The sequence below is a fragment of the Mauremys mutica genome, chromosome 19 (assembly GCF_020497125.1).
Source record: "Mauremys mutica isolate MM-2020 ecotype Southern chromosome 19, ASM2049712v1, whole genome shotgun sequence".
In the NCBI taxonomy this organism is placed as follows: domain Eukaryota; kingdom Metazoa; phylum Chordata; order Testudines; family Geoemydidae; genus Mauremys; species Mauremys mutica.
This window is the reverse complement of record NC_059090.1, coordinates 7958847-7985723: the sequence shown is the minus strand read 5'-3', so window position 1 is coordinate 7985723 and position 26877 is coordinate 7958847. Positions and strand designations below refer to the sequence as shown.

At 44.1% G+C, this 26877-nt stretch overlaps 1 protein-coding gene across 4 annotated transcripts in view; it reads left to right on the top strand.

Annotated features, from left to right (window-relative positions):
- YWHAG (tyrosine 3-monooxygenase/tryptophan 5-monooxygenase activation protein gamma) overlaps positions 1 to 21584 on the top strand; it is a 35567-nt gene extending 13983 nt beyond the window's left edge. For all 4 annotated transcript variants that reach the window (XM_044993975.1, XM_044993978.1, XM_044993977.1 and 1 more), the window contains one exon: positions 18134 to 21584. In XM_044993975.1, the coding sequence (XP_044849910.1) occupies positions 18134 to 18790 (657 nt within the window). In that variant the 3' untranslated portion in view covers positions 18791 to 21584. The remainder of the gene's footprint in view (positions 1 to 18133) is intronic.
- Positions 21585 to 26877: the final 5293 nt, after the last annotated feature.

The window sequence follows — 26877 nt, the reverse complement described above, 5'->3', positions numbered from 1 at the left end:
TAATTGGCCTGTGTAGACCTGCTCCTGCCTTCTAATGGTTCCCTAGTATGCTTTAATGCAGTGCTGTTTGAACTGAGTCTCAAACCCTGATTTTATTTACCTCTACATAAAACTCAATTACTAAAAAATAAACCAGTTAAGAAACCCCAAAAACCAGAAGCCTGAGGTATGTTCTCTCCTTCCTCAAATGTTTATCTATTTATTTTGAGTGCAGAACTTGAGTAGTACAAATCCTCTACTTGCCTGTAACTCCACACTAATTTCTTTTGCCTTCCTGGTTGTGTATCATGACTGAATTTCACCAAAGCACCTGACACACAGCCATTTGGCATGGAGGTATTTCTTTGATTTGGCTTTTAGTAGGTCATAGCAAGTCTCTAGAAATCCAAACTACTAGGTTAGTTGCCAGTGGTTAATCTCACTGGTAGATGCTTCACCATTTGGACAGTAGCGGTTCTGGAGTACCTGGAAGTGCTCTTACGAACTATCAGTAGTTGATGAGTAATTTTGGAACAGCTACAATAGTACTGTATGTTTGAACATGGGCATGGAAACTTTCAGTAGACTACACCACTAGACTGGGCTAACACTTAGCTGTCAGTAGTGGCTGAAAATTCAGGGCCAGATTCTCAGTTGGAGTAAAGTGGTATAAGCTGCTGAAGTCATTGTCGCTTTGTCCCTTTGTCAGCTGGAATCTGATCCATAAGGTGAAACCCTGGCTCCATTAAAGTCAGTGGCCAAACTTCTATTGACTTCGGTGGAGCCAGGATTTCACCCTGTGGAAGTCAGTGAGTTTTGCAATTGACTTTAATGGAGTCAGGTTTTCATCTAATTTTTAAAGGGCTCTGTCACGTTGGTGATAAGCAGAGAGTATCAAATCTTTGAGGAATGATCTCTTTGGAGTAAAAAACATCTTTAGGATACAATTAAGTGGCTACATCAATGAAGGTTTAGCTAACTTGGCTTTTTGTTTAAGCCAGAAGGATCAACTCCAGAACTAATAGTTAGAACTAAAAATGCAGACAAAGTAAACTTCTGGCAAGATCTGTTCACAGCATTTATGCCATTGTTCTATTAGAGTTTGAAAGCATCTATGCATCTGCAGCACAAGTTTCCAAGTTAAAACTCAATTATTTGCCTGCTACAATAAAATGTCAATCTAAATTCCTGTAATGCTCTTTTTGGTTCTCTCTCAATGAAGTTCCTTTTTATGCCCAATTTAAACAGGCACACTTAGTGTAAACACCAAAAATGTTGGCTGTTATGCAGGTTAAGTTAACTACCTCGCTAAACTAAGTGCACAGGATGAAAGGTCTCAAAGTTTCACACTACATCTTTAATTCTCCTCCCCCCCCCCCCCCAAAAATGCACACAAGCAACCCATGATACCAATGGTGACAAAATATGTGGCAAGCATGGCCCTGGTGATGTGGATATGGATTCTGAACCGCATGCTAGCTCAGTGTTTAACCAAAGTCTATTGCCTTAGATGTACTGTACTTCACCCACCTTGTGTGTCTGTAATAATCTCTTATATTGGACCAACTTCTGTTGGTGAAAGACAAGCTTTTGAGCTGCACAGAGCTCTTCATGTATGTAACTTAAGGAGGACTGTGGCATTGTAATACTGAGAGCTTAGTATCATTGGTGCTGAATTGATGAACTTGGTCACAGGTAACTTGACTTGAACGAGGGACCCAAGGACTCTCAGTTGTCCAGGCCCATTCTTTTAAGCAGTACAGAAACATGAGAGAAGGATCCTACTTAGAAGCAAAAGTTCATCTGTTCCTCTCTTGTGTAAAATAAGGCTAACCTGAAGGAAAACAATGCTGATGTAAATGAACACAGGCATATCATCTGGAAGAATGGTTATGCAAGACTCTGCACATATAGGTGCTGATAAAATGACCATTGGGAGAGTGTACAATCCTGTGCCAAGTCATGGGCATAGATCAGACATCAGAGGATTGACTTCAAGAGTAAACGAATTCCACTTAGTCATTACTAAGACATTGAGCATAATGTGTAATCTGTTTGGACCTGTGCTAAGCAGGTTTGTGCTATTCTGTTTTGATAACTGACGGGAGTCCTAGGGGAGCCAGCTGAGGTCACTCAGGGTGAACTGCAAAGACAAGCCCCAAAGTTGGTGGATATTCCAATACTTAGATTTACCAAGCCACCACAAAACAGCTTCTTTATTACCTCACTGGTTGCCCAGAAGCCAACACAATTTCCTTAAAGTAACCCAGCCTCAGGCCTAGATACCCAAGTCAAGAACAATGAAGATTACTGAAAATCCTTTTCGTCATATAAAAATGTTCTACCAATCCACATTACCTCCTAGGTTAATGAATATTCTAGATCTTACCCAAATACAAGCTTACAGCCAATTCTTATTAACTAAACTAACATTTATTAGAAGAGAGGATGTTTAAAAGATCAATATACATACAGACATAAGAGTGATTCAATTCTTGAAGTTCAGGTTCATAGCCTAGATGAGCTTTGTAGTTGGAAAGAGTTTTTAGAATTTAGTCCATATGTTATAGTCCAGTGACCAATATCTTATTCAAGGTGTCCAGTTTAACTGGGATCTCAATCTTGCGACTCAGACTTCCCCTGATGAAGCTTAAATAGATCTGAGATGAAAAGGATTGGGACTCAAACATCTTTTATACAATTCAGGCCTTCTTTGACAGGTTGAAGTCCCTCAGTGAACAATAGGCCCTCACTTAAGCATCACCTGGTAATTATTCACACACACTATTAACATAAGGCAATTGCCTGGTTTTTTTTTTTCACCATTTGCAGGTGATATGCTATACACTTCAGAGAGATGAATGCAGTGATTTCCTATGTTTACAGTTTGTTTAAATGCTAAGATTTTTTTTGATCTCTGAATTAACAGGATACAGCATACAGGGGCTGTTTGATTACATTGTTGAGCTTTACCAATATATATGTAAAAACACAAACATTATCTCCCCATATATTTTTAAGGGTTGAATTTGAGTCATTCATCCTGCAGAACACTTAACCCTTTCTGGTCATGTGTCACAATAGCATTTTACAGCCACTCTGCACAGATGTAAATGAGTACACTAGATGTAAGGCAGTGAAGAATTGGGAGTGGGGGTTCTGAGGACTACTGCAGCAGGGTTTGAGTAAAATCCTCATTCAGTCCTATCTGATTGCATGCTGCTGCAGCCACAACCACAAAAACACTACTGTGCAGGAGCACAGTATGAAGTAGGTGGTAGGTGAAGCATACATTGTTTCTATGGTGCTCAAAGTGCAAATTAGAAAACAGCTCATAGTTACAATTTGTGCCTACTTGAGTATGGAGTGGTTTTTTGCAACTACTTTATGCCAGGAGTGAGTGAGTGTGTGTGTGTATAAGAGCAAGAATCATGATAATGAAACACTGAGATCAGTAAAGGCTGGGTTTAAAAGGGGGTCTGTCCTAATCTGAGCCAAAAACTAACCTGCCTCTAAACCTTTTAATCTGAATGCCTTAAACCATAAATCCCCTTTCTTGGAAGGTTGGAGGAACCAGACTAGCACTCACTTTCAGGTAACACCGGATACAATTGGTGCCTTAAAAATGTTGCTGGTCTCTGCTGTCTGGCATCCTTGCAAGTCGTGATGATGGTGCATGGGCTTGTCATGTTCAATAGCGCAGAGGACAAGAATCTAGTTGTGTAGGAATTGTGTTAAATATATGAAGATACACATATCCCATAGAACTGGAAGGGACCCTGAAAGGTCATTGAGTCCAGCCCCCTGCATTCACTAGCAGGACCAAGTACTGATTTTTTTGCCCCAGATGGCTCCTCAAGGACTGAACTCTCAACCCTGGGTTTAGCAGGCTAATGCTCAAACCACTGAGCTATCCCTGCTGTATTTATATTCTGCTGTGTTTAAAGTGCTGAACAAATACTTATGTTCTCCTGTGAAGGAGAACACCTCATAGGTGTTCAGCTAAGATTAAAAAGCTAAGAGACTTGCCCAAGGCAGGCAGTAAATCAGTGACAGGTCTGTATGGGAGTAAAAATTGCTCTAGTACAGTGGTTTTCAAACTGGGATACTGGAGCTCTCGGCAGGGAGTATGCAAGAAAAATTCTGTAATAGTGGACAACACATTTTATTTAGTAAGACTTGGCAATCTGATCATAGGTATATTATGACCCTATCTCAGATGGGGGTACGCGGTAGAAAAAAATTGAAAACCACTGCTCTAGTGCCATATTCAGTCTACTAAAATGTCAGGTTTTTTTTACATATCTATAGAGCACAACTGCACTTAAGCACAGTTATTTCACCTTGATTTCCTCTGTACTACTGTCTTGAAGTGTTAAGAATTAGATTTAATGCATGATCTAAAGCATTAAAACAATGGCAACACAAGACTTTTTTTCTGGATCTTCAGGATCTAGTTTAAACTTAAATACAGGTATGATTGGAAGTTTATTAAGTCAGACGATCGCCAACATGTTTCAAACTTGAAATTGTAGTCTGTTTTGTCTTGATAATATCCAGTGCTTGCAGAACAGAAATCCAAGGGCTGCAGTACATCTTCCTTTTCAGCATGTATTTTGCACATTTTGCTGTAGTAGTCGTAGTAGAATAAAGTACATCTAGTACTCAGAACCATAGAGAGAAACTCCTGTTTCATAGGAGCTGGGAACTTGCTCACCCCCCCCCCCCAAAAGAAACTAGCTTCTTAAAGAACCTATTAGTTAACCTAGTAAAATATTTTCACTTTTGTTGTTCATGTTTGTAAAGCTACTCATAGTTCATATGTTGAACAAAGATCTGTTTTTATTTAAGCAATTAATAGTTTAACTTTCATTTTAAACTACCCTTCAAAGCCCTGTCTTGATCTGCCAGTGGGGAAGTTGCCCGAATGAAGCATAGTTAAGAGATTGTGTTGCTGCAGGGAACTGCTATGTGCATGGGGGAGATTTCTCCCATTTCATTCTGCAGCAGTCGCATGTCACTTGCAGGAACAGCATTGGTTTTCCCAAGCAGGAACAACCGAGTCAAACTTACAGGAGTTGCCTGTGTTCAAGCCTGCTGTGGCAAAGCTGGGGATGTTGTAGATGGCACAATAACAAAGCAGAAAAAGTGTCAAATGCTGGGAAAGGAGGAAAATGGAAATAACTCCAGTAAACCAAAGCAGCTTCAAATGTACCTGGCACCTATGAGCCAGAAGTAAAGTTCTGAAATGGGAAGAGGAAGGTGGATGATCAGGATTCACGTGTTGGGCTTATCACCAGGTTACTGTCCTTGCACTCTACTGGAGTAAACTGTCATGCTTGCCTCCAGTTTAGGCCTGGTCTACACTGAAAATGTATGTCAGCATAGCTATGGTGTAAAAAATCCACATCCCTGAGCACCATAGCTATGCTGACCTAACCCCCCGATGCAAACATCGCTAGGTCAATGCGAGAATGCATAAGAACAGTCATATGGGCCAGATCAATGGTCCATCTAGATCAGCATCCTGTCTTCAGACTGTGGCTGGTGTCAGATGCTCCAGAATGACCTAGACAAATTGGAGGATTGGGCCAAAAGAAATCTGAGGTACAACAATGACAAGTGCAGGGTCTTACACTTAAGACAGAAGAATCCCATGCACCGCTACAGGCTGGGGACTGACTACCTAAGCGGCAGTTCTGCAGAAAAGGAGCTGGGGGTTACAGTGGACCAGAAGCTGTATATGAGTCAACAGTTTGCCCTTGTTGCCAGGAAGACTAACGGCATTTTGGGCTTCATTAGTAGGAGCATTGCCAGCAGATCGAGGGAAGTGATTATTCCTCTCTATTCAACACTGGTGAGGCCACATCCGGAGTACTGCGTCCAGTTTTGGGCCTCCCATTACAGAAAGGATGTGGACAAATTGGAGAGAGTCCAGCAGAGGGCAATGAAAATGATCAGGGGGCTGGGGCACATGACTTACGAGGAGAGGCTGAGGGAACTGGGCTTGTTTAGTCTGCAGAAGAGAAGAGTGAGGGGGATTTGATAGCAGCCTTCAACTACCTGAAGAGGGGTTCCAAAGAGGATGGAGCTCGGCTGTTCTCAGTGGTGGCAGATGACAGAACAAGGAGTAATGGTCTCAGGTTGCAGTGGGGGAGGTCCAGGTTGGATATCAAGAAATGCTATTTCACTAGGAGGGTGGTGAAGCACTGGAATGGGTTCCCTAGGGAGGTGGTGGAATCTCCTTCCTTACAGGTTTTTAAGGCCTGGCTTGACAAAGTCTTGGCTGGGATGATTTAGTTGGTGTTGGCCCTGCTTTGAGCAGGGGGTTGGACTAGATGACCGCCTGAGGGCTCTTCCAACCCTAATGTTCTATGAATCTATGAACCAAAAATCTAGATCATGTGAAAAATTCAGCAGGTTTAAATACCGTGGCAAGTTCTTATTGGAGGAAGGTTTTTAGACTCCATGGTACAAGATTGTGAAAGGGATGGAGGGTAAAATACAAATCTGCCCAGTATATGTATTTAAAATATATATGTGCAAAGACCACCTATTCTTCCAGTTTGTTGGTATTGTGATGTCCAGCTTGTCATGTTTCCAGTCAAATAGCACTCCACATCTGATTGCATGAGCTAACAGAAGTTTTTTGGTAACAGGATAGTTACCTGGAGCAAGAGGGCTAAAAATGCATAAAGTATAAACATACTGAGAATAGATTCTGTTCTTTCAGCGTTTTAAGTTTTTATTTTGGGCCATTTGCTAGTGCTCTCTATGGTCAGTTTCCCTTGATTATGTAGAAGTCCCATACAGCAACAGGGAAGAAACATTTTTAAAGAGAACTTGGCATGGGGCTTGAGCAGATGCAGCACCTGAAACTCCTAACAAGTGTCTTGAAACTGGCTAAACTTCAAGTTGGTGTATGTCTTTAAAAACTCCGTCAGACCAGAGTTCTGAAACTAAGAGGTAAAATGCCAGGTTATAAGAACTGATGTAACTTCACATCAAGTGCTAAAGATGGGAACTCTGAACTTGGCATTAAGGAGTTAATACAGTGGTTCTCTACCTTTCTGGACTACTGTACCCCTTTCAGAAATCTGCTTTGTCTTGCATACCCTAAGTTCCACCTTACTTAAAAACTACTTGCTTATAAAATCAGACATAAGTACAAAAGTGTCACAGCACATTGTTAGAGAAATTGCTTCCTTTCTCGTTTTTACCATATAATTATAAAATAGATTGGAATATAAATATTGTACTTACATTTTGGTGTGATACTTGAATCTGTTTTTCACTTGTGAGCCTTGTCTGAAGCCTGAGCAGTGGGGCTTGGGGCTGAAGCATATAACTTAGAGGGCCCCACAATGCTGACATGGCCCCCTAGTAATTGCCATGCTTGCTACCCCCTAATGCTAGTCCTCATTTGTGACCCCCCAAGCCTGTCCTGTGGCCCTCCTGGGGATTGCCATCTCCAGGTTGAGAGACACTGATTTAGATGCGTTGAGTACCTCCTGGATGACCTTTGCGTATCCCGAGGGGTATGTGTACCCCTGGTTGAGAACAGCTGGGTTAATAAGAGACCCAAGTTTTTATCAGCATAATTTGTGAGAGTGCTTTGTCTGGCAACTGTATAGATCTTTCTTAGTTACTGGGAGATCTAGAAGAAAAGGCCAGTAGAATACTGTGAACTTGCTGCTTGACCCAGGGATATTAAAAAATAGGTTTTAATTACCAATGACCACAGTGAAGAATGTATTAAGCTGCTTCATAAGCATAAGAAAAACCCTATAAGGTCCATTTAGGTTTTCCACATCACTGGCTCCCAGTAGCATCTTGCCTGTATTCTTGATACCTTATTGCTCAGAAGAAATGAATTTAAGTATACTGCAAAGCCACTTATTGGTCCGTGTAGAAAGCTGGCTCCAGCTTTTTCACCCAAAACACTTTACACTGGAAATAGATAAACTTGTTCATTGACGAGAAGTTTAGAAACAAAAAAACAAAAACAAAACTGGAATGCTATGGAAGAGAACCTTGACATAAGCAATACTGAAACGTGGTGGAACGACAAATCAGTGGGGGACTGTAATTCTTGGCTATGAACTATAGGAAGAGTATTTTAGGTTGCAGAGGAGTAGGAATAGCATAGAATTCCATAGAACAGGCAGGTAAAACTGAGTGGAGGACCACACAGTGGACTCTGTAAGGAGATCAATCTCAAGTCCTAAGACTACAAACACTTCAGAAGGTTTATATCGGCAGCCCTCTGATCAGGGGAAGAATATTCAGTGGATGTTACAGGAGAGCAGAGCCAACAAAGTCTAACAAAATTACCTGTGACTTATGTTTCAGACTGGCCCCATGTCAAAATGGCACAAGGTTTAGAAGTAGTTTACTTGATACTTTATATGATGGCTTCTTGGAGGACTTAATCTTTTGGAGAGCTGGAAAGCTGACCTCATAGGGCTGCCTCTTTGTTAGGAGCTTCATCCCACATCTGAGCTGGTAACTGTGATGTGACTCTTGAGGCCCCTCAAGCCTGCCAGAGGCCTCCTAGCGCTATGGCGTGTGTAGTCACAGCATAGCGCTGGGAGAGAGCTCTAAAAAGCCCACCTCCACGGGGGGAGTAGCTACCAGTGCTGGGAGCGGGGCGCCCAGGCCTGGTGCACTGTCTACACTGGCCCCTGATAGCGCTGAAACTTGCAGAGCTCAGGGAGGAGTTTTTTCACACCTCCAAGGGAGAAAGATGCAGCGCTGAAAGTGCCAGTGCAGGCAAGCCCTTAGTGCAGTGGTGGCCAGCCTGTGGCTCTGGAGCCACATGCATCTCTTCAGAAGTTAATATGCAGCTCCTTGCATAGGCACCGACTTTGGGGCTGGAGCTACAGGTGCCAACTTTCCAATGTGCCGGGGGGTGCTCACTGTTCAACCTCTGGCTCTGCCATAGGCCCTGCCCCCACTCCACCCCTTCCCACCCTCTCTCCTGAGCCTCCTGTGCCATTGCTCCTCCTGCACGCCACAAAACAGCTGATCGGGAGATGGGGCGGTGCTGATAGGTGGGGCTGCCAGTGGGGGGAGGTATGGGGGGAGGCTACTGATGTATTACTGTGGCTCTTTGGCAATGTACATTGGTAAATTCTGGCTCCTTCTCAGGCTCAGATTGGCCACCCCTGCCTTAGTATTCAGACTTGTGCTTGTCAAGAGTTGCATATCCAATAAAAGATATTACCTCACCCACCTTGTCTCTCTAGTATCCTGTCACCAACACAGGTACAACAACACTGCATACAAAAGTTGTATGCACACTTAACGATTCAGATTCTTTTATCAAACAAATTTTAGCCCTCCAAATCTAAAACTACCCTGGTCTAGACTGCTTCCATCTTGTACAAACAAACTGTGCTTTGGTGAGAAATGTTTTTAGAAGTTGGCTCTTTGCATCTTGGGAGCAGGAATTATTTCAGTGCTACTAGTAAGTGTCACTTATAAATTACTGTGCCTGATGCTGATATCAAGAAATTCTTAAAGGTGGCCAGCAGTGGACTCTAAACATAGGGCTTGTCTTCTCATGCTCCTTCATGGAATATAAAGAGAGCCCAAAAGGTAAATATAATATATTCGGTCTTGGAGCATTTGTTAAAGATTTTAACCTCTTTCCCACAATAGACTGCATTTATCTGCAATATTGATGACTTAAGTTAAATAGGCGTTAACAAAACCAAAGTCTTTAGCAGCCTGACTACAAATTGCCTCTTGATTTCTCAGCTCTTGCTTGTGTGACTCCTATGCTGTTTCACTAGCTCCCCAGTCACTGGGCTGGCCTATACAGAGTTGAAAGTGTTATTTTGGTGCTGTTTGCACCTTTTTGTTTTGGAGTAGATCTGTGTGGACATTTATATCTTTTTGATGTAGCTGAAGTTCAACTAGTTACTGTGGTGAAAATCTGTGTAGACAGTCCTGTAGAAATTTAAGACTTGGTTTTCAGGGTAGAATGACTTCATCAAGCAGAAACTAAAGTCATATCTACATGACCACTTATGTCAGCAAAACTTGCATTGCTCAGTGTGTGAAAAAACACCCGCCTGAGTAATAGAAGTGGTAGCATGCACAGTGGTATGTTTGTGGGAGAGCGCTCTCCCGTCAGTATAGCGCAGCTACATGAGATCTTACAGCTGTGACGCTGTAAGGTCTCTAGTGTAGTCGTAGTCTAAATCAGAGCTTTATGTATCAAAGAATGCAGCTGATTGTGGGAAAACTTGATAAATAGAAACATTTTCACAATCTCCATATTCTCATCAGCTCTAATGCAGAGGCAAAAGAGCACAACCCCACTTTATTCTTCTTGCAGATGACCTCTTACCCCATAGGAAAGGCGTTCAATTTCTAGGAAAGAGTAAGGAGAAAAATCTTTTTTTATATATATAGAATGAGTGATCTCAATAACTCCCACTGGGCAAAGGGGTACATTTCTCCTTCCAGATCAGAAGTTGGCATCTCTGCTGTCTGACCTGCCATGTGTAGGGTTTGATATTTGCTGTTTACTGCAGATTTATACCTCTAACACATCAAGTACATACAGAGCTAGAAATTAAACAAAGCAAAATATTGCATCTTCCATGGAGGGGATGTTGTGAATAAGCTTAGGTACCAGTGGCATTTCTGTTACCTGACCCCAAAGCCCTGATCCCTGGTTTCATTCCTTACTTACTCTGAAAATGCCATATACAGGAGCAGCAAAGGGGGCCAGCCTTGTTGCATAACAGTAAAAATGCAAACGACAAAGAGAAATTAGTCCTGTGCTTGAAACCTCTTTCTAAAACTATCAGGGAAGCTAAAATCATAACAAGATTCTTTAACTTCAGTGGAAGCTCAGTTAAGCTTATAGTGATTAACTTCTGTTGGAGCCCAAAATAATTAATTGTGCAAAACTTGGACACACATTTATTAGATCCCCACATACCATGAAAGTGTTGATTTGTCACGAACCTCGACAGTGAGATGTGAATACTGACCAAATGCCTATAAGCCAGTGCTAATACAGTCCTGGTTAACTCTATTTTTAAAATGGGCCAACTCAAATTCCCATCCTTTGGATCATAAGGCTATAGCACAAACTTTCAGCTGAAGGCCCTTTCATTAGAAAATGGGGTCGGGGGGGAGAGATATTATCCTGCTATTATAAACTTCCCCAGATTAGTCATTGCCTCCTCTTCTCAGACCTGGTCTACACCTAAAACATAGGTTGACCAAACTATGTTGCTCAAGACCATGAAAAATTTTACACCCTGAGCACCATAGTTTGGTCAACCTAACCTCTGGTGTAGATGTGGCCAGGTCAACAGAAGGATTCTTCTATTGACTTACTCACTGCCTCTTGGAAAGTGGATTACCTACATTGATGGAAAATCCCCTTCCGTCGGTGTAGGAAACATCTACTCGACAGTGGCATAGCCCCAGCTATGCCGCACTGTCATGTAGATGTACCCTCAGGGATTTCATGATTTCAGTTGTTTAAGTGAGGGAGTTAAGACTGCCTGAGCTCTGATTCATGAAACAAAAGAAAAATCTCTTGGAAAAGGATTTGGAACATGATCTGTGCGATTTTTTTTAGCCAGCTCTCACCCTGCTCTAGTGAGACGTGTTAAATTACAAGGAGTGCAACACCAGACATGTCTCTTCTGTCCAGGTCTAAAGTAAGTGTCTTGAATCTTATTCATAGATTCCAAGGCCAGAAGAGACCATGGTGATGAGGTATTCTGACCCTCCTTTATAACCCAGGCCAAGAACTTCCCCAAAATAATTCCTACAGCAGATCTTATAGGAAAAAAATCAATCTAGATTTACAAATTGTCAGTGATGGAGAATCTAGCCCACCCCAACCCTTGGTAAATTGTTCCACTTGTTAATTACCCTCACTGGGGGAGGGAAAAATGCTTATTTCCAGGCTGACTTTATCTAGCTTCAGCCATTGGATCATGTTAGACCTTTTTCTGCTAGATTGAAGAGCCCTTTATTAAGTATTTGTTCTCCATTAAGATACTGTAATCAAGTAAATCCATAACACTTAGTTTAACAAAAAAAGATGTTGAATGCTATGAGCCTGTCCCTATAGGGCATGTTTTCTAATCCTTCAATCATTTGTGTGGCTCTTCTCTGAACCCTTCCTGAACATACTCCTTGAATTGTGGGTCCTGGGAGTACTTTCCATTCTAATTAGTTGTAACACACCAGCAATGTGACCCTTAAAGCAATAGGCAGTGGTAAGGCTGAGAGTACACCTGTCATTTAAAGGTGTATAAACCACCTAACAGCACATTGATTATAAAATACAAACTAGAAAATCAGAGAAGTTACAAAATAATGAAGAAATGAGCACCTGTGAGTAGGGAAATGCATCCAAACAACCTTAACTCTGCTCTACAAAGATGCCATTCTTGTTCCTTTCTAACCTACTCTACGGCATTTTATTTGGGTTGCGGACTGGGCTTTAGAAAGCCTGCAGCTGTCTTGTATTTGGAGAAGTTAGTATATGTGATCAGAGATACGTGAAGGTCAGTTACATACTCTCCTGTAATGTATGTGTCAGATACAAGCAAAAGGCAAAAGTGAGTGTGGGGATATTAAGTGCCAGAACTACACTACGTGGTTGAAAAAAGGCTTGAAGATAGGGACATATACAACTGCAGCGCTCTGAGCTTAATTGCCCTTAATGTACTAATTTTGGCTAATTGGGAATCACTTAGATTGAACGGTGTTTGGGGCAGGGATTGTCTCCTGTGTTTGTACAGTGCCTAGCACAATGGGGTCCTAGTCTGTGGTTGGGGCTGCTAGTGCTACAGTAATAATTTTCAAGTTATGTTTGTGACCTACGTGGCTAGAAAGGCTGGAGTTAGTACAATCGCTATATAACTTGTGGTGTTTATGGTCTCTGAAATGAAACTTTGGGTGTTAAGGTGGCCTCAGTCTGACTTTTTGGAGTGGTGTTGAAGGCAGACATTATGTGGATGCTTAGAATTTCTGTATGAACTGCTTGGTTTGGGGGGCAGCAGGAGGAGCGTGGTTTGGATTTACTAATAGGATTTTTGATAATTACAGCATTTTTACACGGCTTTCCCCTGCATATTGATTCAGTAAGAATGAACACTGTTCTGTTTGCTGAAATAGATCACATCTCCCTTGATCAAGTGGGGTTGACTGGGCACACGTAACCTTGACTTAATGGTGTAAATCATGTTCATTCTCCACGTCTGCCAGCAACTGCTTCAAGTAGCTACATAGATTGAAATATGGGTGCTTATTGACTAGCCATGCTGAGAACTGCTACAGGGATCAGCCTAACTGCCACAACCACCCAAAGCAGTTACATTCACAAGTACCAACATTTACTAAGCTAGTAAAAGGTGCCATACCTGCAGCCATGGAGACTGTTGAGCAGAACAGACAACACAGGTAACTGTAGCATGAACATTCTTGTGTTAACCTGGATGTGTTGCCTGTAAGTAGGAGGTAGTTTCTGTAAACATTCAAGCACTTTCCTCACTGCTGAAACTCTTAAGGGTGGTAACTAGTGACAGTGCAATAGATTTGATGAAGTGGGCACTGTTCCATTGGCACTGGAGTAAGGTGTCAGGCTCAGGGTACGTCTACACTACGGGACTATTCCGAATTTGCATAAACCGGTTTTGTAAAACAGATTTTATAAAATCGAGTGTGCGCGGCCACACTAAACACATTAAATCGGTGGTGTGCGTCCATGGTCCGAGGCTAGCGTCGATTTCTGGAGCGTTGCACTGTGGGTAGCTATCCCGTAGCTATCCCATAGTTCCCGCAGCCTCCCCCGCCCCTTGGCATTTCCGGGTTGAGATCCCAGTGCCTGATGGGGCAAAAATCATTTTCGCGGGTGGTTCTGGGTACAGCCTCACCCCTCCCTCCCTCCCTGACAGCGGCAGACAACCGTTTCGCGCCTTTTTTGCTTGGTGAACCGTGCAGACGCCATAGCACAGCAAGCATGGACCCTGCTCAGCTCCATACCGCAATCGTGGATGTTTTAAACACCTCGCGCACTCTCGTGCAGTATATGCTGAACCAGGACCTTCGAACCGAGGCGAGTAAGAGGCGGATACGGCAGCGCGGCGATGACAGTGATGAGGACGTGGACACAGAATTATCTCAAACCGCGGGCCCCGGCGCTTTGGAGATCCTGATGGTAATGGGGCAGATTCTATCCATTGAACGCCGATTTTGGGCCCGGGAAACAAGCACTGACTGGTGGGACCGCATTGTGTTGCAGGTGTGGGACGATTCCCAGTGGCTGCGAAACTTTCGCATGCGTAAGGGCACTTTCATGGAACTTTGTGACTTGCTTGCCCCTGCCCTGAAACGCCATAATACCAAGATGAGAGCAGCCCTCACAGTAGAGAAGCGAGTGGCGATAGCCCTGTGGAAGCTTGCAACGCCAGACAGCTACCGGTCAGTCGGGAATCAATTTGGAGTTGGAAAATCTACTGTGGGGGCTGCTGTGATGCAAGTAGCCAAAGCAATCACTAAGCTGCTGCTACGAAAGGTTGTGACTCTGGGAAACGTGCAGGCCATAGTGGATGGCTTTGCTGCAATGGGATTCCCTAACTGTGGGCGATAGATGCTTGCTGTATTCTCCACAATCTCTGTGAGAGTAAGGGGGAGACCTTTATGGCTGCTGTGTTTGTTGATGAACACCCAACCCTTGATTGACTCAGTCCCTGTAAGCAACTCCCCCTCCCCCTTCGAGTACAGCTTACTTATGCAAATAAAGTCACTCATTTAAAAAGCATGAATTCTTTATTGATTCATTATAAAAAGAGGGAGAGAAGTAAGGGTGTGCTTTGGGAGGAGGAAAGGAGGGATGGAGAAGGCCATTAAAAAAATAAAATTCAGAGTAACGACATCCTTCTGGTTGGGCTGTCCACGGGGGTGGAGTGGGCGGGTGCACGGAGCCTCCCCCCACGCGTTCTTACACGTCTGGGTGAGGAGGCTAAGGAACATGGTGAGGGGGGAGGGTGGTTATACAGGGGCTGCAGCGGCACTCTGTGATCCTGCTGCCGTTCCTGAAGCTCCACAAGACGCCGGAGCATGTCAGTTTGATCACGCAGCAGCCCCAGAGTTGCATCCCGCCACCGCTGATCTTCCTGTCGCCACCGCCTCTCATCTCGGTTGTCCCTCCTGTCCTCACGTTCATCCCTCCTGTCCTCACGTTCACTGGCCTCTTTCCTGTAATTTGAAACCACGTCCTTCCACTCATTCAGATGAGCTCTTTCATTGCGTGTAACTTCCATAATATCCGAGAACATCTCATCTCGCGTCTTCTTTTTCCTCCGCCTTATCTGTGCTAGCCTTTGGGATGGAGGAGGGACGCTTGAAATATTTGCAGCTGCATGAGGGAGATAAATATTTAGAAAGATACATTTTACAGAACAATGGTTATACTCTTTCACAGTGAAAAGCACTATTCACCTTACATAGCACATGTGATTTCCCTACAAGGTCGCATTTTTCATCTTAATAGTGCCTGCTTGCAACTCTTGGGTTACAGATCTCAGACACAGGTCCAGGCATCAGGATTCAGCTTGCATGCGGCCATGGTAAGCCACTGTCTCAGTGATTTACCCCTCCCCCCCCCAACGCATGGCTAATACCACGCTAGCTCCCTGCTAATCAACAACCTTCCCCCTCCCCCCCACCCACTGCTTGTCCGGTAGCTTGGGGAAGATCGCCTCGCCGGTGACCAAACAGAAAAGATCATCGGCATTTCACTCCTCCCCTCCCCCCGCTTCGCTACGTGCAGGAAAGTGTTTTTTTTAAGCTGCTGCATTCCACGAACCCAGTAGAAAAATGGCCACCCCCCCTTACTTAAATTCCTGATTTCTAACCAGGTTATCCTGAACGATATCACTTTGCTGAGGATAACAGAACAAGATAAAGAGCGCATGCTTCTTGAATGCCAGCAGTCACCGGGACCATACGCCGCTATGCTTTGCCACGCAATGATACCTGATTACTTGCTACATGCATGGCATGGTAAAGTGTCCTACCATGGTGGGCGGAACAAGGATGCTTTGCCCAGAAACCTTCTGCAAAGGCTTCTGGAGTACCTACAGGAGCGCTTCATCGAGATGTCCCTGGAGGATTTCCTCTCAATCCCCGGACATGTTAACAAACTTTTCTAAGTAACTATACTGTCTGCGAATGCGTCCCAAGTCCTCAGGGCAAATCAATCATTAAAAAAGGCTTGCTTAAAAAACACTGTTTGCTATTTGCAAAGGTACACTCACCAGAGCTCCCTTCCATGGCGTCATTCTCTGGAATAGTTGCTTGTGAGGGCTGGGAGCAGGGTAATTCCGTCAGGGTGATAAAAAGCTCCTGGCTGCTGGGGGTCACGGAGTGCTGTGTGCTCTCTGCGAGGTCTTCCTCCTCTTCTTCATCTTCATCTTCCCCGTCTGACATGGCAGAGATTACAACCCCCACCTCGGAATCCACGGTCAGGGGTGGGGTACTTGTGGCGCAGCCCCCTAAAATTGCATGCAGCTCAGCATAGAAGCGGCATGTTTTTCGACCTGCCCCGGACCTTCCGTTTGCTTCTTTGGTTTTCTGGTAGGCTTGTCTGAGCTCCTTAACTTTCACTCTGCACTGCACGGAGTCCCTGCTGTGGCCTTTATCCGTCATAGACTTAGAAATTCTTTCAAATACTTTTTCATTTCGTCTTTTGGAACGCAGTTCTGTTAGCACTGAATCCTCTCCCCATATAGCGATCAGATCCATTACCTCCCGAGCGGTCCATGCTGGGGCTCTTTTTCGATTCTCAGGAGACTGCATTGTTAACTGTGCTGATGAGCTGTGCGTGGTCACCTGTGATGATGAGCTCTCCACGCTGGGGAAGCAGGAAATGAATTTCAAAAGTTCGCGGGGCTTTTCCTGTCTACCTGGCCAGTGCATCCGAGTTGAGAATGCTGTCCAGAGCGGTCAGTGGTGCACTGTGGGATAGCTCCCGGAGGCCAATACCGTCGATTGCGGCCACACTAACCCTATTCCGATATGTTAATACCGATATTAGCGCTACTCCTCTCGTCGGGCAGGAGTACAGAAACCGATTTAAAGAGCCATTAAAATCGATATAAGGTGCCTCCTAGTGTGGACGGTTGTGGCGTTAAATCGGTTTTAGGCTCCTAAAACCGATTTAAACGCCTAGTGTAGACCAGGCCTTTCAGATATAACACTTACCAGCCATAAGATTGATTTGCTAATGATTGAAGAGTATAATTTTGGCTGGATGTAAACTGGCAGTCTTGTACCAAATAGTTCCACGTTTCTTTACTATTCCCCATAGCAATGGGATGGCTATGGCAAATAATCTTAGTGGTGTATGTATCCTGATGCTGAGAGGGTTGTACACCTAAACTCTCCTTACAACCAGTGGAGAATCTTCTGTGTAGGAAAAAAATAGCATACTGCTACCATGTGAGCTTTTAACTGGTCACAGATCAAAGATGTGTAATGGATGTCTTGAAGAAATCTGTCTAAACTCAGTTTGCTGAAGTCTCTGGACATCTCAAAAGAAGACAACCAGCCTCTCAGAAAACTGAAACTAAACATTCATTAAGCTAATTTTATAGCTTTAATTCATATAATTCAGCTAGTTTATTCACTGTTTTAGGAGTACAAGCATCTCTTCACATTTTGCTATAGCTCTTACTTTCACCTCTTCTGCTTCTTATTGAGGCCTGACATCCACCCAGTTGGTGACTATCAAGGCATAACTTAAGCACCATCTTTTCATAACTGGAAAAATGATGCTGAAAAGTGATTAAATTTTGACATAACTTTTGGGTAAAGCAGCACAGCCTCTAGTATCCAGGTTGATGGTACATAAGTTGTTTCCCAGCTGTGTGTGAAAGCTTGCAGAATTTGCAATGTCTTTCCCCTTACATCCCACAGACGGAGCAGGGTTTTTACTTCTGATATCAGAAATAAAATGAACTGGAATCTTATCAACTAGCACCTTGTTCAGGTCACTCTTCTAGAGGTAGCAGGTGAGAACAGCAGAATGTATGAGGTAGAGATGGGATGAGAAATGATAGTGTAATTTAATCCAACCCTCTTTCCTCTCTCTCCCTTCTCAATGCAGGTCACAGAGCTGAACGAGCCACTGTCCAACGAAGAAAGGAACCTGTTGTCTGTAGCCTATAAGAATGTAGTGGGGGCACGGCGCTCTTCCTGGCGAGTAATTAGTAGCATTGAGCAGAAGACGTCTGCTGATGGTAATGAAAAGAAGATAGAAATGGTACGGGCCTACCGTGAGAAAATAGAGAAGGAGTTGGAAGCTGTATGCCAAGATGTGCTGAGCCTGCTAGACAACTATCTGATCAAGAACTGCAGCGAGACACAGTATGAGAGTAAGGTCTTTTACCTGAAGATGAAAGGGGACTATTATCGTTACCTAGCTGAGGTGGCCACAGGAGAGAAGAGGGCAACTGTGGTGGAGTCTTCGGAGAAAGCCTATAGCGAAGCCCATGAGATCAGCAAGGAGCACATGCAACCAACTCATCCCATTAGGCTTGGTCTGGCACTTAACTACTCAGTTTTCTACTATGAGATCCAGAATGCGCCTGAGCAGGCATGCCACCTGGCCAAGACGGCTTTTGATGATGCCATTGCTGAGCTGGACACCCTCAACGAGGACTCCTACAAAGACTCAACGCTCATCATGCAGCTCCTTCGTGACAACCTAACGCTCTGGACAAGCGATCAGCAAGATGACGACGGTGGAGAAGGCAACAATTAGACCCCCAAATGGACTGGCAGCCGCACGCTGATGCTACTACTGCAGTCTTTATTTTTTTCCCACGAGTGGGGGGGGTCGGGTGGGGGAGGGGAAGGGAAGGGTAACCTTCCCAGGGAGGCCCCCACGACCTGTCTTGATTGCCTCTTTGACATTTTTGCCAAAACACCACTAGTGGAAAGTCAGGCTGGCTGTGCTGGGTATGGAATGGCAGCCTCACACTGGCATATGGACTGTTCTGTAGATTAATAATACAAGTGGAGCTGTCTTTAATTTAACTTTATTGCTAGAAATAAAAGGGTTTAAAGATGAAATAACTTGAATGAAATGGCCCTCACTTTAAAAAATGAAGTTCTGTGGTTCCAGTAAGGTTTATGTGCATGTGTCTCTTCAGTTCAAGTGCTGTATGTTTACCATGTAGCAGTGCATCCCCAGGGTGCGCTGTGCCTGTCATGGCGTAGCTTACAATCCCAAACTGAAACGACTTACGTTGCAGGGCTTCTAAAGCCCCAGGATTTAGGCCATTTAACTTTTTGTTAAGATGTTTATTAGGGTAGCTTACAGTATTAACACTAAATTACAGTTTACAGTATTTCTACATTACAGCCATATGTGACATCAAGCCATTGATTGTACACTTTCTTTTGCTAACTCTCTTGGCTTGCCATCCTTATCCAGTCCCCTGTGGACTGGCTTGGCTGTCCTTTGTCTCCCAAGGCCAGAAGACTGCCTGAGGAACATCAAAGCTGCTCTAGTTTTTGATCAGCAAATTAACAGATGCTTGGCAAGCGGCTGTTTAAACTGAGTCCACAGCAAAAGGATTAAGAACTTAATTAGAAAGGGGGGAACCGTTAAACTAAAACACCATTAGATAAAAAGAATTCAGGTCTGTATGTCATGTACTGTTTGGTATTTCAAAGACCATCCTGATTTAAGGTGCCACAGCTCCTTCCTCAGGGATTACACTGCCATTTCACTTTCCCCTGACTTTCTCCCACTGTACCATGAGGTTTGTCAGCAGATCTCTGTAGCGCCCAGACTCCTTGTTTTGTCTTCATGGCAGCTTGGTGTTCATTCTCCTGGGGAAGCTTGTGGTATAATGAGTGAAACCTCAGGAGTTTAGAAGCTCATTTGGTAGAGAAATCCACAAAGGAAGAGCTACCATCATAAACATTTCTGTCAACTCTCGGGAGCCCTGTAAATTAGTTCTCTTCGAAAATATCCGTTTTCCAGATCTGTTTGATTTGGCTGGGAGAAAATAAAGCTTACCAGGTAATATTTACCCCCATCCGAGTAAAGATTTTTTTACACGATTGTTGGAAGTTCACTGCCATTTCCTTCTGATTTCGCAGATTGCTGAACTTCGTAGATTTTTAACTAAAACTACGCAGTAGAAGGAAACTGCACTCATTAATGTCATATTCAAACAGGCTTTCACTATCCCATTTGGTAGTCAGTCTGTAAACAGAGCATCTTGGCGTTGCATATACAGTACAATCAGTTTTATTGTACGGTTGGATACAGAGTCTGGCTCCATTGGACTTAAGGAGCTTTTTTTCCTTGATGTGACAGCAAAGATAACCAGTCATCTTTAAGAAAGTGAGTTAAGAGGAATGACCGAAATGTAGCTAAAATTCATAACCAAGAGTGACTTTGCAATTATATCGTCAAAACTTTTAAAGGGAATTTACAATGGAAATCATGCAAAGATATGCTCGGTAGAAATGACCATGTGCACATATATTTTAAATGAATGTACTATATGCAACATCACAAAGTTTACACAGTGACTTCAAATGAAGCCCAACTCTGTAAACTTAAAATAGCCTGATTAATGATCCCTACTGGAAAGATCAATAGGAAGAGGCTTGCAGCTTAGGTAACTGATAGAAACCTACAGTAAATGCCATGGACTGGAAGATTTATTTAGACTTCTTAACTTAATTTAACTTCGTGTCCAGTGAGCAGTGTTGTCCCTACCTGTATAATTTGGAAGTGATTTACTGGAATTACAAAACCTATTTTTTATTTCAGCTTTTGCTCTTGCTGCTTTAGAAAATTATGCAGGAAAGATCACACAAGAGGGCTAAAAAATGGAGTGGGGATAGGGACGGGGACTTGATTTTTAAGCAGCTTGAATGGTTTCTTTCATTTTTTTAAGAAATGCACTTGCCTATGATACTGTCTCTCCAGTGAAATGATTACTGCTCCATTACTCTATTGATACAATATTGTGCATGCTAGTGTCGTATTTCTATACAGTAGCTTGAAATTTATTAACTTATACTGTAGATGTTATGTATTCCTATGACAAACTAGTCTTCAAAAATTTTTTAAAGTTTTTTTTAATTTATTTTTTTTTCTTTTGGGGGTAAAGTTTGCTCTACCAAATAGTTATCGTAACAAACTGATCTGTTATGGATGTTGCTATAGTGACATGCAATTATATATGATTTTGTTTTAAAAAAGGAAAAGCAAAAGAAACACCAGTGTTAGCTTAATCTTAATGTCTGGTGTATGTCATGGTGAAATTATAACTATTACAGTGTAGGAGAACAATTACTATGTTCTTTGAATGAGCCTTTGTTTGTGCTTTTTGTCATGTTATGCAGTGAACTATTTTTAAGGTCTAATCAGTGATTATTTTTCCAACTCCGTGTTTCTGTAAGGAATTATTTCACTCACGGACCATTCTTAGCAGTTTTCCTCAGTGATGGAATATCATGAATGTGAGTCATTATGTAGCCGTCGTACATTGAGCAAATAAAATTACAGATCTGATGTCAGTGCTACTTAATTGTATTGCATTATGTGTTTGAATTTATTTTGTTCTTTTGCTCCGCTGGGATGGGAACGTCACTGCCCAGTTGATCTTTTTAAACTGTGGACTGGGGAATTTGTTTGCAGTGTTGTAGCTGTCTTGGTCCCAGGATACTACAGGGAAAAGTGGGTGAAAGAATGTTTTATTGAACCAACTTCTGTTGTTGAAAGAAGCTTGCAAGCTTACACAGCTCTGTATAACAAAGTTGGTCCAATTAAAATATTTCCTCACTCACCTTGTGTCTACTGGGGAAACTTGGTATTTACTGTCACCTTGGCCGTTTAATCGTCTGACAATGGCCTGTCAGGTTTCAGTTCCTAATGCACCTGTTCTGGGGGAGGGGGTGGAAGAAAGACTGGGTACATTGTTCAGCAAGGTGTTAGTTGAGTAGTTCAGACACTTCACTTAAAGCAGATCACTAGAGATGTGGAGTAGCCTGAGATACTCTGATCTTTAGTATCAGCAAAGCAAATGGTTTAGAACCTGCAGTGATGGGCTCTTAAAGCTAAACACTGCATCTGAGAGCCTTACGCAGACTTTCAAGTACAGAAAGTGCCTATAGCCATCTTGCAATTTCTGGGCAAGTATGAGCAGTTCATATAAATAGAACAGGGAACATGATCTGAATCTTGGTGTGAAGGTGGACTGAAACCTCACAAAGAAAAGCGGTCTGGCAAAACGATCCTTTCCATCAAACATCACCTAGGGACCAGCAGCGTCTTTGTTTAGACAATATCTAACTAGATCATCTTGAGAATACAGCAGCATGACTGAATACTTCTAAGATCTGAGGCACATGCGAATCTTTTTGTTCACTGAAATTCAGAGCCAAGTACACCAGTCCCCATGAAACCCAGGTTTCAGAAAGATATCGGGTCTCTGAAAACAGGGACAGTTTTGGTACAAGATCTGATGGCCAGAGATCACGTTGAGTGTTTAGTTTGATTTTTGTTTTTCTATGGATGGTAAAGACATGTTCAGGAATAAGACAATTCAAACTACTATGAGACCAAACACATCTGTATACTTAAGATTAAAGTGTCTTGGATATAGCTGTGGTAACTAATAGTGACCAATGTGCTGTGTAGAAGTAGCAGGATATTAAGATGTAGATGTCCACAAATAATAAAACATTTGCTGTTGTGATGACTTGTTTCTATCAAAACAGTAGTTTCTCAGGACACCTTTTGGACTAACAATTTGTACTTTCAGCCTATTTCATCTGGACGTCACAAATTAGTCCTCAGTAAAATGAACATTAAAATAGTAACGCCGAGGTCTGTAAGTAAAGAGTAGCCTCAAATGGCAAGCAAGGGAATAATTTTTTTAAAAGGCAGCTCCAGAATATACAACTCAATGTACTAGCTGAGCTTGGCAGCATACATTTGGAAGAGTCCGCACCTTGGAATTTGGGTTTCTAAACAGGCTTCCCCTGTCCTATGAATGTTCATTTCATTTGACAACTTCAGTGTAGAAAAGTGCCATGTCACTTAGCTGTAGGCTAGAGCCGAAGGGCCGGGAGCTAACTTGTTTTCAGAGTCTTAGCTGACTCCCAAAGTACTGGTCAACTGTTCCAACACTTTTGTATAGAGCCATGTGTTTCCATGGTGACTTAAGCACCAACCCCCTGCTTCACATAGCTTGACCATACACAAGGCCAGGATTGAGAGTGTAGGGTTATTCATGGGGGAAGGAATTGTTTCAAGAATTGGGTTGGAAACCTACTACTAGTGTGCGAGGAGTCTAGCCACACTGTCAATCTGTGCATGCTGGTCCTAATCCAAGAATTGGCAGGGGTAGGGAGATTGGGGAAGGTTGTGGCTGTTTCAGGTGTCCAGGTCTGGTCCACATTTTGCCGGGATAGCAGTGTTGGCTAGGAGAATAGAAAAAGTCTCTCAACCCAGGTGCTATAGCTATGCTGGCAAAGCCTCCCGGCTAGATGCAGCTAAGCCACCAGCAGAGAGCATCTGGCCTAGTTAACCTAATTTGGAGAGGTGGTGGTACTATGGTAGCAGAAAATCTTCCATCAGCATATGTTGCATCTACACCAGAAGGCTATGCTGGCATAGGCTTGCTAGCCACTGGGGCCACCATGAAGTCCCACCGTAGCTACTGATCCTTCCAAAATGGAATGGGGTGTGGGGGGAGAGGCCTTGAGTCTTCTGTAGGTTGGTTACTCTCTCTGTCCGTGATTGTCCAAAGCCAACCACCAGCTTTGTGCCTTTTACTGCATCCTTTGTGCTGTGTAGGCACTTTGATCAGTGTCAACGGATTTGCTCTTGCAGTTCACCTTTCAATATATTAATGCCAGGGGCGTTGCTCTCGTAAGGTGGATTCTGTGTGTAAGGAGGATTCTGCCCTCTGATGGAACAGTGCTTTGCTTAAAGCCTCTGTGCAGATGGCTTTTACGATTGTGGCTGCTATTCTTGAAATCGCCCTCTGTGAAAGGGTGCGTGTATGTGTGTGAGCAGTTCCAATCTTGGTCTCGCTGGTGGGAGGGGGTGATGTAGTGCAGCTAGTAAGACTCACTCTAGACTCCTTTTTCCAGGAAGAAAGTGGGAGGCTCTAAACTGCTCCATCAGCAGCTCCTAATCTGCAGTGTGTGTGTGTGTGGGGGGGGTGGATTACCACTACCAAGCACATCTGGCAGCTGTCCCTCCACTCCTCACTCAGATACAGGGTTGGTAGCAGAAAGCAACAGACTTGTGGGTGCCTGGAATGTGTTTTGGCCCTTGTCTCTGGGATGCTCTCCTGACGGGCGGATAGGGGGCTGCCCTCCCTCGGTAATAAGGACAGAGCCTTCCTGTTGTCTCAAGGAATGAGGAAGTAGGAGTGTGGAGGAGGGGCCCTCCCTAGCACTCAGTAAGGCCAGCTGCCAGGATTAGCTAGCTTTCTGTTCACTCCCCCACCCCTCCGCACAGTGTCATGAGTGCACAGATGTTCTTTCTAACCCTAACTTCCCACACCCACACCCTGCTTCACCGGTAGCAGCTGCTGCTTCCTCCTGACAGCAGCCGCCTGCTTTATCTCCAGGCAAATGATGCCTCCCATGCCTGTCACAGCACAAGCAGCTGGGAAGCCCCTCCCGCTCCTAAGACAAGGAGGCATGTGTCCTGAGCTAAGTTCAGAAAAGATGGATGGCTCACCCTTATCTAAAAGGGGGGTGGGATCAGCCCTGCTGTATAGATCTCCTGCTCTTTGACTTGATCTGTTTTAATAACTACCCACCTTGTAAGTGAAACACATAACCTGCCTTTGTCTTATTTCAAGTAACTTTGTTCCTCCAAGTAACCATGCTCAGCTGTGGGGTCGTTCTGTGGGTTAATAGTTGTTTTTCCCCTTAAAATTCTACCTTCGACTCCTGGCTTAAGTCAAAAGTCAGATGGCCGTTGCTCTTGGGCCTGAGCTCAGAGGGGAAAGAAAGAACCTTGTCGCATAAATGATCTTGCTCTGCAGTTGATTTTTTTCCCCCCACATTAAAAGCCTTATTATACAGGATCTTGGGAGTGAGGGAAAACAGCTGCATCTTCCTTTCCAGGTTTACTCACCGTGACTTCCAGGAATATACTGGTCCCCGAGGAGTGGGGGTGGAGAGAACAGAACAGTTCTAGTGCTAAAACAGAAGTTGTTGAATAAATAGTGACGTGCATTAAACAGCAAGGAGCTGGCTCCCAGCCCCAGGTTTTGTGTGTGTGTGTGTGTGTGTCCCTCCTTCCCTTGAAACTGTACACCTACAATGTGCCTGGGCTGACTCATTCGCCCTGCAAATGAGCTCCATGCTGAAGAGGGTACAGTCTGTACAACTGTCTTCCCAGCTTTGGGAGAGCAAAAACAACTAAGGTCTCTGCAGACCCACCTGACCTCCAACAAACAGCTAAGCGTGACGTGGCCGGGAGATGCTCCCGGTTTGCAGAGCTCTGTTCGGTTGAACCTGCTTGTACTTCTCTCAAAGTGTCTAAACCTTTCCCAAGCTGCTCGCACCTTTTCACGGTGTCTGGATAACAGCCTAGCCCATGAAATGAGGTCGCTTGATCTCTGTACAAGGAGCTGGTGCCACCTTGTGCATTGGTTTATGGGTTCTCCCCCCCACAAAAAAGCAGATGTGGGCAGATGATGGTTTCTGCCTGAAAGGTAGGTTACTTTCCCTTCTCACCTACCTGTGCACGCAAACACTAAGGGCCAGATTCTTGGCTGGTGCCTTCTGTGGAGCTCTGCTGATACCCACCAGCTAAGGCTCTGTCCCCCAGGAATGACTCAGGCTCAAGATGGATTAAAACCTTACGCAGTGCTGGGTGGCCAGGTACCTATAGAAGAATCAGATGGTTCCCTCTGCCCATGGGGGTGGGGAAGAACATGCTGGGAAGTGGCATACAGGGAATGGGGGAGCACCCAGTGTCCTTTGGTATTTATGGATTGTCTTGTCAGGGCAAGAGGGTTTTAAAGTGGAGGAGGATTTGCTTGGCCTGGATGTGCTGCTCCTGCGTAGGTACCCTGTCCTCCAGAAGCTACTGCTTCCTCTTGACAGCGAAACACGAGGCAATTGTGTGTGTGCTGCCTAGAGAGAAATTAGCGCGTTCGTCTCCACCCCAGCCACATCCACTTGCTGGTGTTTGAAACCCTGGTGGAAAAGCTACTTGTGCACATGTCTAACTTGAAGTATGTGAATAGCCCCATGGACTTCAGTGGGCCTCTCAGTAAATCTGGGCCTGAGAGAATCCTAGAAATGCAGGGGCTGGAAGGGAGCTGGAGAGGTCATCTAGTCCCTTCCTCTCTTCACTCCCTACGCTGAGGCAGGACCAAGTCAACCCAGCCCATCCCGCACTGCGGTTTGTCTACCCTGTTCTTAAAAACCTCCACTGACAGGGATGCCGCAAGCTCCCCACGTAACCTGCTCCAGTGCATAACTATCCTGCTAGTTAGAGAGTTCTTCCCAATATCTAACCTAAATCTCCCTTGCTGCAGATTGAGCAAATTCCTCCTTGTCCTACCCTTGGTGGACACGGAGAACAACTGATCACCATCCTCTTTCTAACAGCCCTTCACGTAGGGCCAGGCTATCACGTTCCCCCTCTGCCTTCCCTTCTCTAGATTAAAACGAAGGGCTCTGTAAGGGCCTGCTCCTGGAGGTTCAGGGGGCTGCCATCATTCATTGTCTTCCATGCGAGCCGGGAGCCCTCAGCCAGCCCTGTGGTTAACAGGCCGGGGTCAGAATCAGGAGGGGCTATAACCAGTCTGCAGGGTACGCTAGTCAATCCCTGGAGACGCCACC